At 38.2% G+C, this 15,661-nt stretch overlaps 1 protein-coding gene across 2 annotated transcripts in view; it reads right to left on the bottom strand.

Moving 5' to 3' along the window:
- The window catches only part of man2a1 (mannosidase, alpha, class 2A, member 1), a 242,408-nt gene that overhangs the window by 210,742 nt on the left and 16,005 nt on the right, over positions 1-15,661 (bottom strand). For both annotated transcript variants that reach the window (XM_006627014.3, XM_015338057.2), the window contains exons 3-4: positions 6,561-6,824; positions 155-299 (exon numbers count right to left, since the gene is read on the bottom strand). In XM_006627014.3, coding sequence (XP_006627077.2) covers positions 155-299; positions 6,561-6,824 — 409 coding nt within the window. The remainder of the gene's footprint in view (positions 1-154; positions 300-6,560; positions 6,825-15,661) is intronic.

Here is a 15,661-nt window from a genome sequence, read left to right as displayed (position 1 = left end):
GTAACAAAACCTCCATCCTTTTGAATAATTACCTTGGCATGTGTATATAACACCCTCACACAATGGGGAAACAATCTCTTTAACCTGGGCTTCGCTTAAGGTGCACTGCTGGAAAGAAATTAATTAAAGCTGTAACCTCAAGATCACTTCTTACCAGGGTCATTATGTGAATGGGGAACAACAAACACCTGCAGAGGCTCATTATCCCACTCGTGCTCATCGTAAGAGATGTCAAAGCCTTGTTTCCAAACTCCTCCATCAGGGTTGTCAAAGGGAAGCAGGCTGTAGACATCCAGCATCTGAAAGAAAAATGGGAGAGCCTTAAAATTAAATTCTCACTGCATGGTTCCTCAATCACCAAGATGCTCAGGCACATTGTTTTTCATGCTTGTAAATGTTCCATATGAAGGATTCGTCCACTGAACACTTCTCACTTTCAGTCAGACCCTCCATCTTTCCACTTCTGACACAGGACTGCAACATGAAGATGCAAATGACATTCATATAAAATTAACAGGATGTATTCTTCACATGTGCTAACAGCAACTATGTTAAAAACCTAAACGGTCTTACTTTACTATGTATATTTTAATAGGCCTTAGAGATGAGGATGTCTCAAGATTACTTGATTTTTCATATACAGTAAGTGAAATTAATATTGGCAAGTAAAATTTAATATTGGTAGGATTCATTCCCTTTGATCTTTGATTGCTTTATTGTTCAAAAGGGTATGTAACAATTTATTAAATACCGTAATAGAGGTGCTCTGTATTGCATGGGTCAGTTTCTCTGCTAGAAACAAAACAGCAGCACTCAGACTCATTTGCAAGGAATTATGTTGTGATTAATTTTTGTTCTCATATTGTGCACCTTTCATTCTGCATTAGAATTCCCAGGAAGTGTTATTCTTCTGTTTACACTTGAAATCAAGGTCTTGACTGCTAGGTCATTAAAGATCCCATGGCACTAACAGTAAGAGTAGGGTCCTTAAACCCAGCCTGGGCCTATGCGTAATTACAGAGGAATGTGTTTGAGAGGCCCCTCTGATAAGAGGCATCGTAAAGCTGTATTCAGTGGTGAACCATCTAATTATGAATAGCGTAGATGGGCTCCATTGAGCCTGTAGTCTTGTTTCTTCTGACGACCACGGGTCCAAGGTCACTGTACATAATCTAAAACGAGATCCACCACGGAGGGATCTGTAGGGTGGGTACCAGACATACCTGACAGCATCTCAACCAATCAGCAGCTGTGATACCGCACCCTAAAAGGTTGCACCCAACTTATTTATTGTCATTTAACTCACTGGTTCCATCTCCAACTGAACTAGCAATCTGACTTTCCCCAATCGCATGTAGTCCCAGTCAGTAGTCCCAACCTTTCTCTAGGATGCCTGTCCCAGAGAGTGAGTCAGTAAAAAGCAAAATTCTGTTCAAGATATTCTTGTGTTCATGAACCCACTGTTCTTTTCATCTGATCAATGAAACATTTGGATTCGTTTTCGCATCATCCTGAATATCCATGCATATTCAGCATCAAGCCATAATCGGGACGCAGCAAATTTTCCCAGCTGTCTACCTTGAGGCCATAAACAAGAAGACAACTGTGGACAGACTGCCTTTAAAGACATAAATTCAGCCACACTAACTTCCAGTAGAGCTGCCCAGTAACTCCCTGCACAGAACAAACAGCTGCCAAGTTGGACCATGCACTAATCCTGCCCAGCTCTGTCTTCACAGCAGTAGTTTGAACCCAACAAGGATGTCTGGCCAGCAGATCTTTGAGTTCAAAACTTTGTTATTCAGATTATAATTCTGAAATATTATTCCATACAAGTTTGATTTTTAGTTCATTATATTAAACACATATTTATTTGTATCTGATAATATGAATGTGATGTAATTATAGGAGACTGATAAAACTGATATGGGGTAGACCATATTGCATGTTGTGGCATTTAACTTTGTATTTTAACTCTGAAGTTATTAACTCTTCCCCTTATAATCCCTGAAGGAACGAATAGCTTTTTATATCACAGTAGATTGTTTCCCAAATATATTCTATTAATGTGTTTGCATGTTTTTGGTATCATATCAATAAACTATATATTGTATATTTAGAAAAGCATGTGTGACACTGTAAATTATTATGTCTGATTGATTCCTAAAAGTCGTCAGATACTCTCGCAATTTGCTGTTACAAATTTCTGATTGTTACAGTAAAATAAAACCCTCACATTACTGTGATTCAGTTCTCTATTGAATCTGCCAAACAGGGAGGCTGCTGAAGATAATAGCTGCCATTCTTCACCCAGGTGGGCACTGCACTTTAGTGATGAATTAAGTAGGAGTGGGAGCACTTCTATATGTAAAGTGCATCCTTTGGGATGAAAAGTACTATATAAATGCAATAAATTATTAAAGACAAATCTCTAACCATTTGTTCTCTCTGCAGACATACCAGAATTCATACAAGGATATCTCTTCTTAACACCTTCAGTTGTGCTGTTGGCACTATAGCATGTATTGTTCAGTCTTTGCTTCACATTAACAATATAAAATTGAATCACAATGGATGTAAAATGATGCAAAAAGCCCATTACATAAATCAAAGATAAGCAAATAATGTCTTTGAGGATTACCTCACATTTACTGGTATAATGATGAACGTGTGACAGCAATTGGATTACAGGAAAGAGGCCTGGAATCAGTAAAAATATAAAAAATATTACTACAATTACCCTTCAAATCAAATGAGTAATTTGGCATTTTCCATGTTATCACATGATTGTTGCCATAGCAAGATAGTCTCTCCTTAGCCTAGCAAAAGAGGTAATTGTCTTACAGGCCAATATGGCCCACTGAACATTAAAAGTAATCTTGATTTATTTAAAAATATTCTAGATGAAACAGAACAAGGGGAAAAGGAACCAAGGTCAGGTAATTTTCTACCAACCCATTTTCCTATCACTTTGCCCAATACAGGGTCATGAGGGACTTGGGTGCAAGGAAGGATATACCCTGGATCTCAGTCCATCACAGGGCACAAACAAAAACACTCAGACCAGAAGCCAATTAACCTACCAGTATGTCTTTGTACTGAGCCACCTGAGGAAACTCACACAAACATACAAATTCCAAGCAGATAGCACCCAAGGTGCAGAATTGATTCCAGGACCACAGCACTGAAAAGCAGCAATGCTAACCAGTGGGCCATGATGCTGCCCTTTGATAATTTTGGCTAATGCAAATTAAATTTCTCATAAAAATATAATAATCTAAAAATATGAAACTGGAGTTGGTAGGGGTTAAATAAAGTTGTGTCATTTTAACTGACAGGACCTCGTAAATTGGTTGAACGATAAAATATAAAAAATAAAGCATTAAAAACAAAAATCAATAATGCATTATAATACAATGAAGAGCATTTTTCCAAAATATGTAACTATCTGGTATTTAAATACATATTTAACTTTTATATTAAAAACTGCCCTCCAAATTTATTCAGATTCCCAATAAAATGGCAACAAAAACCATATTGCATAATGTGTTATACTGTAGATTGGATAATGCATCTCACTTAAAAATTGTTAAGGTTATACTGTAATCATAATAAAGTACATATCAAAGTCATATTTGTGATAACTGAATTCCAGAAAAAGAGGGATGCACTGAAACCTTTAAGCATTCCTTTAAATAAATATAAACAGGACAAATACAACATACTGCTCTATGTAAGTTTCCAGAATTATATAGAGGCTTCTGATGTTTTCCTGTTTCCCTGGGGTACAAAAGGAGGTAATCAACAGAAAACATTCAGTGGTAGTATAGTATGCATCATCATGGTTAAGGTCACGGAGCTCTTCACAGCAAATTCAGTAAGCAAATGGTCCTTGACCTCCACAAGTTGGGAGATGGATATGAAAGATACAAAAAGCTGAATTTAGCACTTTCTAGTGTAGTGCCCATTTTAATAAAGTAGTGCCCATTTTAATAAAATTAAGACTACAGTGGGCACCCTGCCAGGAAAAGGGCACGAGTGTATCTCGCCACCATGGGTTGAGAAATACATTTTCTGAGAGGCAACAGCCAAATGCTGTTTCTAACAATACAATAAATGATTCTGACAATACAATGAAATCTAGCATTCAAAGTCACCTGCATTAATGTGGCATTCACAGCTGGGCTGCAAGGAAGAAACCTCTTCTGAGGCCGAACCAGAAACAAAGGTGACTCAAACTTGCCAAATATCATTTGAATGTTAATTCCAACAAGGTCAACTGCAAAGTTAATTGAGCTTTATGCACTTGCTCATTAACTTTATGTTTGGTGTTGTTTAGAAAACACTCTGCTCTTTACGAAATACTGGGAGGCTTACATTGTGTTTTGGAGTTGTTTTTCATCTATGCATCTTGGCACCCATGACGAGATGGGGGAAATTATGAACTCCAACATTTACTAGGGCATTTGTTTCTCCAAAAATTTTAAGATTGGCCAAAAACAGACATTCCAACAGGACAACGATCCAAAACATTCACACAAATTGACAAAGGAATGATTAACTCTACATAAAATAAATGTTTTCAACTAGCCATCTCTATCTCCAGACCTCAGTTTAACTGAACATTAGCGATCCAAGGCAGGATGTTAGTTCACCAACAAAAACCTAAGTGTCTAAAGAACTAAGAGCATTCCACCTTCTACATGGAAAGGCAGTGTTATCTATTTCAAAGAAGGTTTAACAAAATATAAACTACAGGGTGGGAATAAACGTGACACTTTTTTCTGTACTGAAAGTACTCCATCCATTGTCTGCTTCATCCGATTTAGATCTGCAGGGGAGCCAGAGTCTATGCACTGGATTAATTATGATAAAAATGACTTTGTTCAGTGCAATGATATTAAGATTACTTACATTTATTGCCTGATTAATTTAAGCAAGAAATTTCAACTATCCTGTAAATCTTTCTGTTATTTGATATTTATTTGATGTTCCTATTTCATCAATGGTGTAAAATAAATTCAGAAGGTACTGTATATGAGCTTCAGATAGCCTTTTACAAAAAGTAAAAGCAGACAGATTTTAGATATTGATTCAATGTTTTCAGATAACAGCAAGTATGGTGCACTGATCAATTGGGGTTGGGAATCTCTAGGAACCTCAGGTTTCGATTTCAATTCAGGGTGCCACAATGCGATTATAAATCGATTCTCAATGCATCTAGATTTTTTTTCTATACATGATGATTGTTTTTCTTACTGTGTGACTGGAGTACGCGAGACACGAGCTGCCATTCATCGGTGATGTAGTGCACATAATACTGATATAGGATTTTGTCCACACATCATAGGTTATTGCCTAATGATTCTAAAACTTGAGTTTTGGTGTCATTGTAGAGCATTGGTTTTGCTGTTTCACTAAAGTGACGCAGCGATAGTATGTAGTACCTTGACTACCATGTTTGCAACATTAAGCAAAAGCCCGGGTTTTCAACAACGGTATAGGGGCGCAAAACTTGCGATAAAACTTGCTATAGATAGATATTGCTGCAGATATTTGCTTCGCCCTTTCCGAACTATGTGGAAGCTCTGACACTTACTTGAGGGTTTTCTGTTCGGCAGCAACAAGAACAAGCCGTTTTTCTTCCAAGTCCGGATGGAAACGTGACATGTGATTTCAAATGATTGTTGTATTCCCAAAATATTTTATCTTGGTATGACACAGCTTGCACATAGCATGGTCTGGTTTTCTTCCCCAAACATAAAGAACACTGTGCTGTTGTAACTTCTAATAATGCATTACTTCACAAGGCTGTTGTTCCCAACAGTCATATTTCACACCAGCCTGATGTCATTTTACATTTTAAAGGCTTAAAACTTTGAGCTTCACACCCCTCTTCTGAATGATTAACTTTTATGGCTATTTACATAAATAATATAAATATGGCTATCTCAGTTTCCTCTTATTTTCAAATCCCATATCATTTAATTATTGTACTTTTCACAATGTAGTACACAGTATTTCATAACTACATGGATTAAAATCTGGAAAATGTCTTAGTATGCAACAGTTTTTTTTCAGTCCATCTAAAAACTTCCAAGTTTAGTCCAGCTGGATTCACCAGTGTCAAAGTTAAAAGAAATCACTCAGTTCTGTACCAATAACACATGGTCATCAAAATGGGATACAAGAGGGAAAAATACTGGCACTTATTAAGAACAAAAAATATAATGTCCCCCACAATTTTATATTACAGTCTTCAATACTAATTAATATAAAGTACAAATATGACTTTATACAGTGTAAACTGTTTTTCCAATGTCCATAGTAACTTACTCTTACTCTTGGGGAAAAAAAAATTATGTTGTATTCATTCACTTGCTAAGGAATTTTACATTACACATCTTCACACCTCTGATTCCATTTCCAAAAATGTGTAAATTAGCAAACATTCCGAGGTGAGATGGTGAGATTGTACTTTGAAGGTTGATGTCTCATACAGTACATGCGTAAATACACAGTAACACTTAAAAGATACCAACTCCAAGACATTGCCTTACCTGTACATCATCAGAGGCCTTAGAATACGGCCTGACTGCAAACTGACAGTCCTCTGTTTCCACAGGAATCACCAGAGGGGGAGATGCAAGTAGCTCTGGAAAAGCAGCTCTGCTCACATTCATTGAATCAGGATTAACCTTGCCATCCTTTACAGTTTCACTCAGACTGAGGATAGAGTCCCTGATGTTGGAGATAATTTCATTGTTTTCTGCCAGCAATCTCTCCAAATGGTCAATCTTCTCCTGAAGTATGGATAGTTGCCCCTGAAAAATTAAATTTTAAGGAATTATAAAGAAAATAACATTTTACACATTAACAGAGATACATATAATAAATATAAATATTTGATACATTTCACAACTTAATGACTGCCTAAGCTTTCATTATGAGACTAATATTTGATGGCAGTCCCACTGGCAGTTTTCTTTTACTCAGTTACTCTGGCTTTGCTATTGTGTTGCTAGGTTACACATCGTACATGAGTAAAAGACACTTCAGAACTTTAAATTAATATATGACTATCTAAAAATATTTGAACTCTTTCAGATTTAGCAAAAAATAATACAAGTAGAACATTAATCTTTAATTTCACCCACAGTACAGGTACAGCACAAACATCTGCTATCCAGTGATTTGAAGCCAATGTCAGGTCAATCTGGCTCACATCTATAAGAAAATGTCATAAATAAAGGAAGGCTGTTCAGCCAGTCTCATTCATCAAAAGACGGGTGCTTTATCGTTCCAGAAAATGTTCTGTATTAAAACCTACTGGATAATTTTCAACCAAACATCTATAAGATTTCACATCAATTCATTTCTAAAACCCAGAAAAAAGGAAATCTTAGACTCATCCATCAATCCCAAATTACAAACGTGTTCATGGAGGGTTTATTTGAAAAAAAGCAAGACGGATCTTGGGAACAAAACATGATGGGTGCAAGGTTTACAATTTGATTTGCTCTGAACATTTTAAAACCTACCACTTATTCCTTCTTGTTTTCTGAAGTTCAGAAGTGTGACCAAAGGAGGCAATTAAAACAAAAAAAAAACAAAGGTAATTGAAAAACCTTCATTTTTATCCTTGTATGTGCTATAATGTAAATGAACATTTTGCTCACCATTTCTGAATTGGAATCAGGTACAATTCTTTTAAGTCCAATATTTGCAAATGAGTGACTCGCTTGAGCTGCCGAAGTTCTCCAGCTGTGATATTCTATTGTTAGAATTCGAAGAATCTTAAAAATATTTGAGGAACTAACAGGGTGTGAAAAGAGGCAACTAAATTGCTAGATTATTAGAGGTGCTAAAATAGTGCTGTAGAGCTACACAGCTACATCTCTTCTTTGGTACCAATATCGTACATTATATGGGTGCGCAGGGTGATTATTTTTCTCCCTCGCCTTGGAGAGACATTTGTCCTAATGGAATCGACCTATTGATGGACAGAGGGGGATTAGATCTAATGACAGCATCTACATAGCTTGGGAAAATCAGATAAACTGCCACCATGAGTGGAGACACTGGATTCTTGATAACTGCTGAACCAGAAATTCCATATCGCAGCAACCAAACTCTTATCACTCCTACTGCACATAAACAGCTCCCCTGTGCAGACAGCTAGAAGTATTAAGTTTCTTGGTGTGCATATCACAGATGACCTCACTTGGACCATCAACACCACCTCCCTAGCTAAAAAAGCACAACAATGTCTCCACTTCCTGCGGCAACTGAGAAGGGCAAACCTCCCTCCCCCTCTCCCCCCACCATACTATCCACATTCTATAGAGGTACCATCGAGAGCATCTTGACAAATTGCATCATTGTTTGGTTTGGGAATTGTAAGTCCCTGAAACAAATTATCAATACGGCAGGAAACATCATTGGAGCCTCCCTTCCATCCATTCAGGACATATACCACAAACGCTGCACACACAAAGCCTCCAGTATTGTGGATAATTCCTCCCACCCCTCCTGCAACCTCTTTGCCCTTCTACCATCTGGTAAAAGGTATCACAGTATATGTGCCAGTTCAACCAGATTCAACACCTTTTATCCAGAGGCTGTTAGGGTCCTCAACAAGCTCCTGGTACCGACTGCACCTACTACAAATCTGGGAACATAGTTCTTTTTTGCCTAATGTCAGGCACACTGTCTGATGTATTCTGTGCACAATCCTGTAAAGTAAATTGCACTATGCACATTGCACTTTACGTACCTTGTACCCTGTCAGAAATGTCTGTGCCTACATTGGCTATAGCACTGTCTTGTCAGTGCTCCAGGTCACTGTATTCTTACCATAGACCTGGAGAATGATATCTCGCTCCTCTGTATACTTGTATATGGCTGGAATGACAAACTTGAACTTGAACTTATGCCCAATAGCAAATTTAAAAGATGAACCACAAAACAGGGATATTGCAGTAGAGTAAAGTCCCAAAAACACAGGTGAGTGAGTTCCTGCACTGCATAAAAACTTCACTACTTGTTTAAAACAAAACTTAAGAGGTTATGAAAACTGACAGGACTAATTCTAAATTTTAGTACCATTTCTTTTTAATTTAGTTTAAGAGATTAGACTTCCCCGTGGAGGATTATTTATTTTCTGAAACCAGTCTATTTTCCCACATCAAGATTTGTATCTGTGTACATTAGGGTTTGTCAATGGTACCATGTGGAAAAGATGGGATGCAGTGTTTTAGGCTCTGGACCTATCTCCAAGTGTACATAGTCCATAAATATTACCTTGTGTACCTTGCAAGTTTGAAGTTTAATGAATGGTCTTTTGCACTTTCTAGGATATTTTATTATTTCAGAATGTGCTTATACTTAAGCTAGTGTCAGGACTGATATTTGACTATTAGTGCACTCCAAAGCGCTCAGAGAGTTTGAATATTTTTTGGATAGCATTAATGATCATTGAGTGCATCAAGGTATTATAGACGGATCATACAGGATATATTGAAAATGATTTAGTAAGGACATACAGTGCAGTTCATAAGTATTTGAACAGTGCCACAATTTTTGTTGTTTTGACTCTGTATACCAGCACATTGGATTTGAAATCAAACAATGACTATGAGGTTAAAGTGCAGAATGTTAGCTTTAATTTGAGGGTATTTACATCTACATTTGGTGAACCATATAGGAATTGCAGCCTTCTTTACACATAGTACTCCCATTTTAGGGGACCAAAAGTAATTGGACAAATGGCTGCTCAGTTGTTTCTTGGTCAGCTGTATGTTGTTGCATCATTAGTTCATGCACAAGACAGCTAACAAAAGGTCGAGAGTTGATTCTAGATGTGGCATTTGCCCTTTCCCCAAGATACCCACCAATGTCTGGTGATGTCTATGGGTCGCAGACTTCAGGCAGTCATCAATTGCAAAGGATTTTGCCATTTTTACTTAAGATTAAGCCAAATTTTACTTAAGATTATGTTTATGTGTCCAATTACTTTTGGTCCCATGAAATGGGGGGGACTATGTATAAAATGGGGTGCGATTCCTATATGGTTTACCTTATATAGACATAAATACCCTCGAATTAAAGCTGACACACTTTAACCTCATAGTTATGGTTTTATTTAAAATCCAACGTGCTGGCGTACAGAGCCAACACAGCAAATATTGTATCACTGTCCAAATACTTATGGACTGCAGTGTATATAGTATTAGATTCTGAACTCTTAATAAATGAATGACTCAAATAACCAGCCCAGTCACCTGCTTTTTCATCCAACTAGATGGTATAAGACTACAAGGCTGAGGGCAAGGCTACAAGCAAAGCCTCCAGTCAATTAAATATAGCACAAATAGACCGATTATTCCTTCCACTGAACTTGTACCATTAAAACTGATGAATAATGGTGTCAAATAGTTAATGCTGAAAAATATTGCAAATAGCTAAGTTGCATGAAAGGTTATAGCTGTAATTGTAATACATTGTATTTAACAATGAAGAATTAAATGGCTTATTTTAGGAGACGTTCAAAATTACTGAAAAAGAAAATCAACATCAAGCTTTTCAATTCAGAAGTTATCAGACTAATGCCAATACAATTATACAGCCTATATTTTACAGAAAGACAAAGACTCCAAAATAAATTACTATAACAAACATGAGTTTAATTACACTTTCTCATTCAGGAGTCAGAAAACAACAAAACCAGGCTAATTGCTATTCATCTAATGTTCTACAGCAACCTCTGGATGGTGCCTTGCAGGCTGATAACCGCTTGACCTTTGGAACAGCCTGAAAGGAAAATAGGATAAGGAAAAGAGGCAAAAAAAACTGCTGTCACAAGTAATGGTGCCTGTCAGGTTATACAGATGAAGTTTTAATTGCTTTAACAGCAAAGTGTTGGTACTCATTAATTAGGGCAAAGGCATTCATTAAATTTATTGTGAATGTATTCCAGTAACCAATACTCTTCTGCCGGAATTCACATTGCATATTTTAATAAAAATCAGCTTACTGCATCAAATACTTTTTATGCATTGCTCTGGCCTTTTGTATGTCTTTCTCACACAGATACACATACTGTATAATCCAGTGACAACAGTGTCCAGGTACAATACATTCGAGCACATCCATGCCAGGTAGACCTGTCATGGTGAGGAATTACTATTGACCTAACATGCTTCTTATCTCCGAGTCCATTTACAAGGGTTATTTTTCTTTATTACACTTTTACCAGAATTGCAAACAATATTCACCTGAAAAGACCCAGGTAATCCCAGTACAAACTATTGTAGACACAACTACACAGAGCGGGAAATTGATGCGAGCAATGAAATGTCAGATGAACAGCTAGTAGGCAGTCGCTTAGATGAGCATGACTGGGAGAAGATTTCAAATACTGATTGCTATTTGACCATTCTATGACCATTGTTCCTGATCATATGACCCTGAGGTAATTTATGTTCTAGCTACAGGTAGAGGAGTACAAAACTCTCATGAAAATGTTTTGACTAACATACATTAATATGTGTTCGAAAATTGTTTTCTTGCAAAGCCAAGCATGTTAGTCCATGTGCAAACCAATCTTCTTTGCTGTTTTTTGTCTCTATACATTTCTAACACCACTTTATAATCATAGTCTCCAGCTTTTTGCATTGTATAGCTAATCAAATCTTTGAACAGAGGACCATAATGATAAAGGTATAAGAATACAGCAGAACACAGGAGTTGTTGTTGTAACTAAAGTTTTTTCATTTTTTGCTGGTTGTGTAAAAGATGCATAACATTTTTGTTTAGTAGGAATCTGTATCTGCTTTCTGCTTAAATATTTATTTTAGTACTTAATGAACAACAAAAATCTGCAAATATTGTTCTCAGGTCTCAACCAGAAGTGTATTTGAGACACTCCTCCATGTGTTCAGTTTTGTGAATTAAGAGGTGTGAAGAAAAGACTCAAGTCTGCTGTTACTACTGCAATAATAGCAGGTATTACGTCCCAGTGTGTGTTCTCTGTGTGTGTTTTTTTGTATGTTCCACACTGCTGACCCTTGATTGTTCTCCCTTCCCCATTGGCCCACCATCACTCCACTGTTTCCGTATGATGTCATCATTAATTAGCCTCAGCCAATCAGAACACATCTTATTCACTATATAACATGGAGGCTTTCAGAAAGAAGAGGCCTTTTGTTTGACTTCGGTCCCATTCGGTTTTGGTTATTGCTTCGGCTTCTTTTGTTGGTTTGTTTTGCTGTGTGTGTGTGTGTGTGTATTTTCGTATAGCTTCGGCTTTGTTGTTTTGTTGGATTTACCTTAGTTTCTTTGTACTTTCATTTGTTTGTGTGTTTATCCTTGTTTTGTCATTACCTTGCCCCAGTGTTACATGCTCAACTTTTGTGGTCTTTTTGTACCCTGCTCCTGTTGATTACTCTTGTTTTTACTTATTTGTCTTCCTGGTTCACTTGTGGTTTTTGTGTGAACTTTTGTATATCAGGTTAGTTTAGGTTGTTGGGTACACTTACACACTTAGTTGATTTTGTATTAGTACACTAGTTTAGTACGGGTGAGTGCCGTTTGTCTTGTATGGTTTTGGGTAGTCAGTGCAGGTTAACTAGGGTGTTGAAGACCGTGTGTTTCGGGGTTTCTTTTGTAGTCAGATTAGCTTTCCCTCACTGTCCTAGCCAGCTCCATCTTTGTTTATTTTCTTTCCTTTGGCACCACTCTAGTCCCTTACCCTTATCACGCTTCCTAGTCCCTCACCAAACCCCCCCGCTTCCAAAAGAATTATCCTAAATGTTAAACCCCTTTTCCCCTAGACACTTAGGGTCGTAACATTATTGGGGGCTCGTCCAGGATATTAAATTCCCATCCTAAGGATTTTTTTTGTGTTGCAGAATTTTGGTGTTGGTACAGGATTTTGATTTGTGGATTGTGTTTTGGCAAGGTACTGTAGTTATGGCTACTTTTGATTTGCAAAAGTTTGTGGAGGAACCTTCCTTTGAGCAGCTGGATAAGTGTAGGAAGGACGAATTGCTCCAAATTGCTGATCACTTCCAAATTCAGGTTTCGACGCAAGCTCTTAAAAGGGACGTTAAGAGAGCTGTGGTGGATAGGTTGGTGGCGTTAGAGGTCATTGCATTAACGAGCAAGTACGCCGGTTCTCCTGGGGCTGGTGCTAAACCTGCTATGATGGTGGAAGAACAGGACGAGGTGCAGGGGGTGGCTGAAGACTTAGCGGAGGCTGTCAAGGCCACCTTGCCTCCCTTTGAACCGTTCTCTCCGGTCTCCACCGGGTCAAAAAGCGATACTCGCCTGAAAGTTCATTTGGCCCGCTTGCACATGGAGGCACAGGAAAAAGCCCAAGTACGCCAGGCAGAATTTGAATTGCGCCTTGCAATTCGTAAGATGGAGATCGAGGCGGAGAAAGAGGTTAAGCTCCGACAGCTTGAGCTAGAAGCACGAAAGAATGCTCCTGCTGTGCAGCCGACCCACTCCAAGGTCTCTAGTGTGTCTCCTTTGCAAGATCCACTCTCTACCACCTTTGATGTAAGTAAGCACATTGCTTTAGTTCCTCTGTTTAGGGAGACAGAAGTTGATTCATACTTTGGTGCATTCGAGCGAATTGCCACACCACTCCATTGGCCTAAGGAGGTTTGGTCACTGCTTTTGCATTGTAGATTAGTAGGCAAAGCTCAGGAAGTTTGTTCTACGCTTTCTTTAGAAGAAAGTTTGAATTACAATACTGTGAAAGCTGCTATCTTACGGGCTTACGAATTAGTTCCTGAGGCTTATAGACAACGCTTCCGAAATCATCGTAAAGTGTCAGACCAGACATTTGTTGAATTTGCTAGAGAGAAGGGCACTCTCTTTGATAAATGGGTTGTAGCCAGTAAAGTGAGTGACTTTAACTCATTGCGTGAGTTAATGCTCTTAGAGGAATTTAAAAACTGTCTGCCTCAACATGTTGTTGTCTATCTAAATGAGCAAAAAGTAACTAATTTATCGCAAGCTGCCGTTTTGGCAGATGAGTTCGTGCTCACTCATAAGAACGTTTTCACATCTGCGCGTGTGGAGAAGACTTTGTTTACTCCAAGTTCCCAGTCTCGGTCTCTCCAAGTAAAAACTAGTTCCTCACGTCCTAAAGAGGAGCGTGAATGTTTTTATTGTCACAAGAGAGGTCATATAATTGCAGGTTGTTTGACCCTAAAACGTAAGCAGCAGCAACAGCAACATCCTAAGAGTACTGGGTTTGTTAAGACTGTTTCCCGTTCTGCTATTCCTTTGTCTAGTGAAAACAGTCTCCCTGACCCTAGTTATGAACTATCTATTATGGAAGGATTCGTTTCGCTAACAGGAAAACCAGAAGACCAGAAAACAATTCAAATATTAAGAGATACTGGAGCAGCCATGTCATTTATTGTTGTGGATGCACTGCCCTTGTCTGATAAGTCTTTCTGTGGTTCAAGTGTATTAGTTCAAGGCATCGAAATGGGTTTTATGAAAGTGCCTTTACACTGTGTACATCTACAATGTGGTTTAGTTACTGGATTTGTTAGAGTTGGGGTACGTCCTTCGCTACCCGTTAAAGGGGTAAGCTTTATACTGGGAAATGACCTGGCTGGGGGTAGAGTATAGCCTTTTGTTTGATTTGGTTTTGATTCTTCATTGTCCAAACATTAGATGTTTGTTTTTATGGGTGGGGGTGTTACGTCCCAGTGTGTGTTCTCTGTGTGTTTTTTTTGTATGTTCCACACTGCTGACCCTTGATTGTTCTCCCTTCCCCATTGGCCCACCATCACTCCACTGTTTCGGTATGATGTCATCATTAATTAGCCTCAGCCAATCAGAACACATCTTATTCACTATATAACATGGAGGCTTTCAGAAAGAAGAGGCCTTTCGTTTGACTTCGGTCCCGTTTGGTTTTGGTTATCGCTTTGGCTTCGTTTGTTGGTTTGTTTTGCTTTGTGTGTGTGTGTATTTTCGTATAGCTTCGGCTTTGTTGTTTTGTTGGGTTTACCTTAGTTTCTTTGTACTTTCATTTGTTTGTGTGTTCTTCCTTGTTTTGTCATTACCTTGCCCTAGTGTTACATGTTCAACTTTTGTGTTCTTTTTGTACCCTGCTCCTATTTATTACTCTTGTTTTCCCTTATTTGTCTTCCTGGTTCACTTGTGTTTTTGTGTGAACTTTTGTATATCAGGTTAGTTTAGGTTGTTGGGTACACTTACACACTTAGTTGATTTTGTATTAGTACACTAGTTTAGTACGGGTGACTGCCGTTTGTCTTGTATGGTTTTGGGTAGTCAGTGCAGGTTAGCTAGGGTGTTGAAGACGCCGAAGACCGTGTGTTTCGGGGTTTCTTTTGTAGTCAGATTAGCTTTCCCTCACTGTCCTAGCCAGCTCCATCTTTGTTTATTTTCTTTCTTTTGGCACCACTCTAGTTCCTTACCCTTATCACGCTTCCTAGTCCCTCACCAAAACCCCCCCTGCTTCCAAAAGAATTATCCTAAATGTTACACCCCTTTTCCCCTAGACACTTGGGGTCGTAACAGCAGGCAACTTGAGTATGACTGGATATTGCAGCTCCAAGCTGCAATGTTCTATAGCATTATACTGCAAATTACAAATTAAACTTATTAAAGG

This window comes from Lepisosteus oculatus, chromosome 3 (genome assembly GCF_040954835.1).
Source record: "Lepisosteus oculatus isolate fLepOcu1 chromosome 3, fLepOcu1.hap2, whole genome shotgun sequence".
NCBI lineage: Eukaryota > Metazoa > Chordata > Actinopteri > Semionotiformes > Lepisosteidae > Lepisosteus > Lepisosteus oculatus.
Note: the sequence above shows the minus strand (reverse complement) of the source record. Positions and strands in the feature narration are given on the sequence as shown.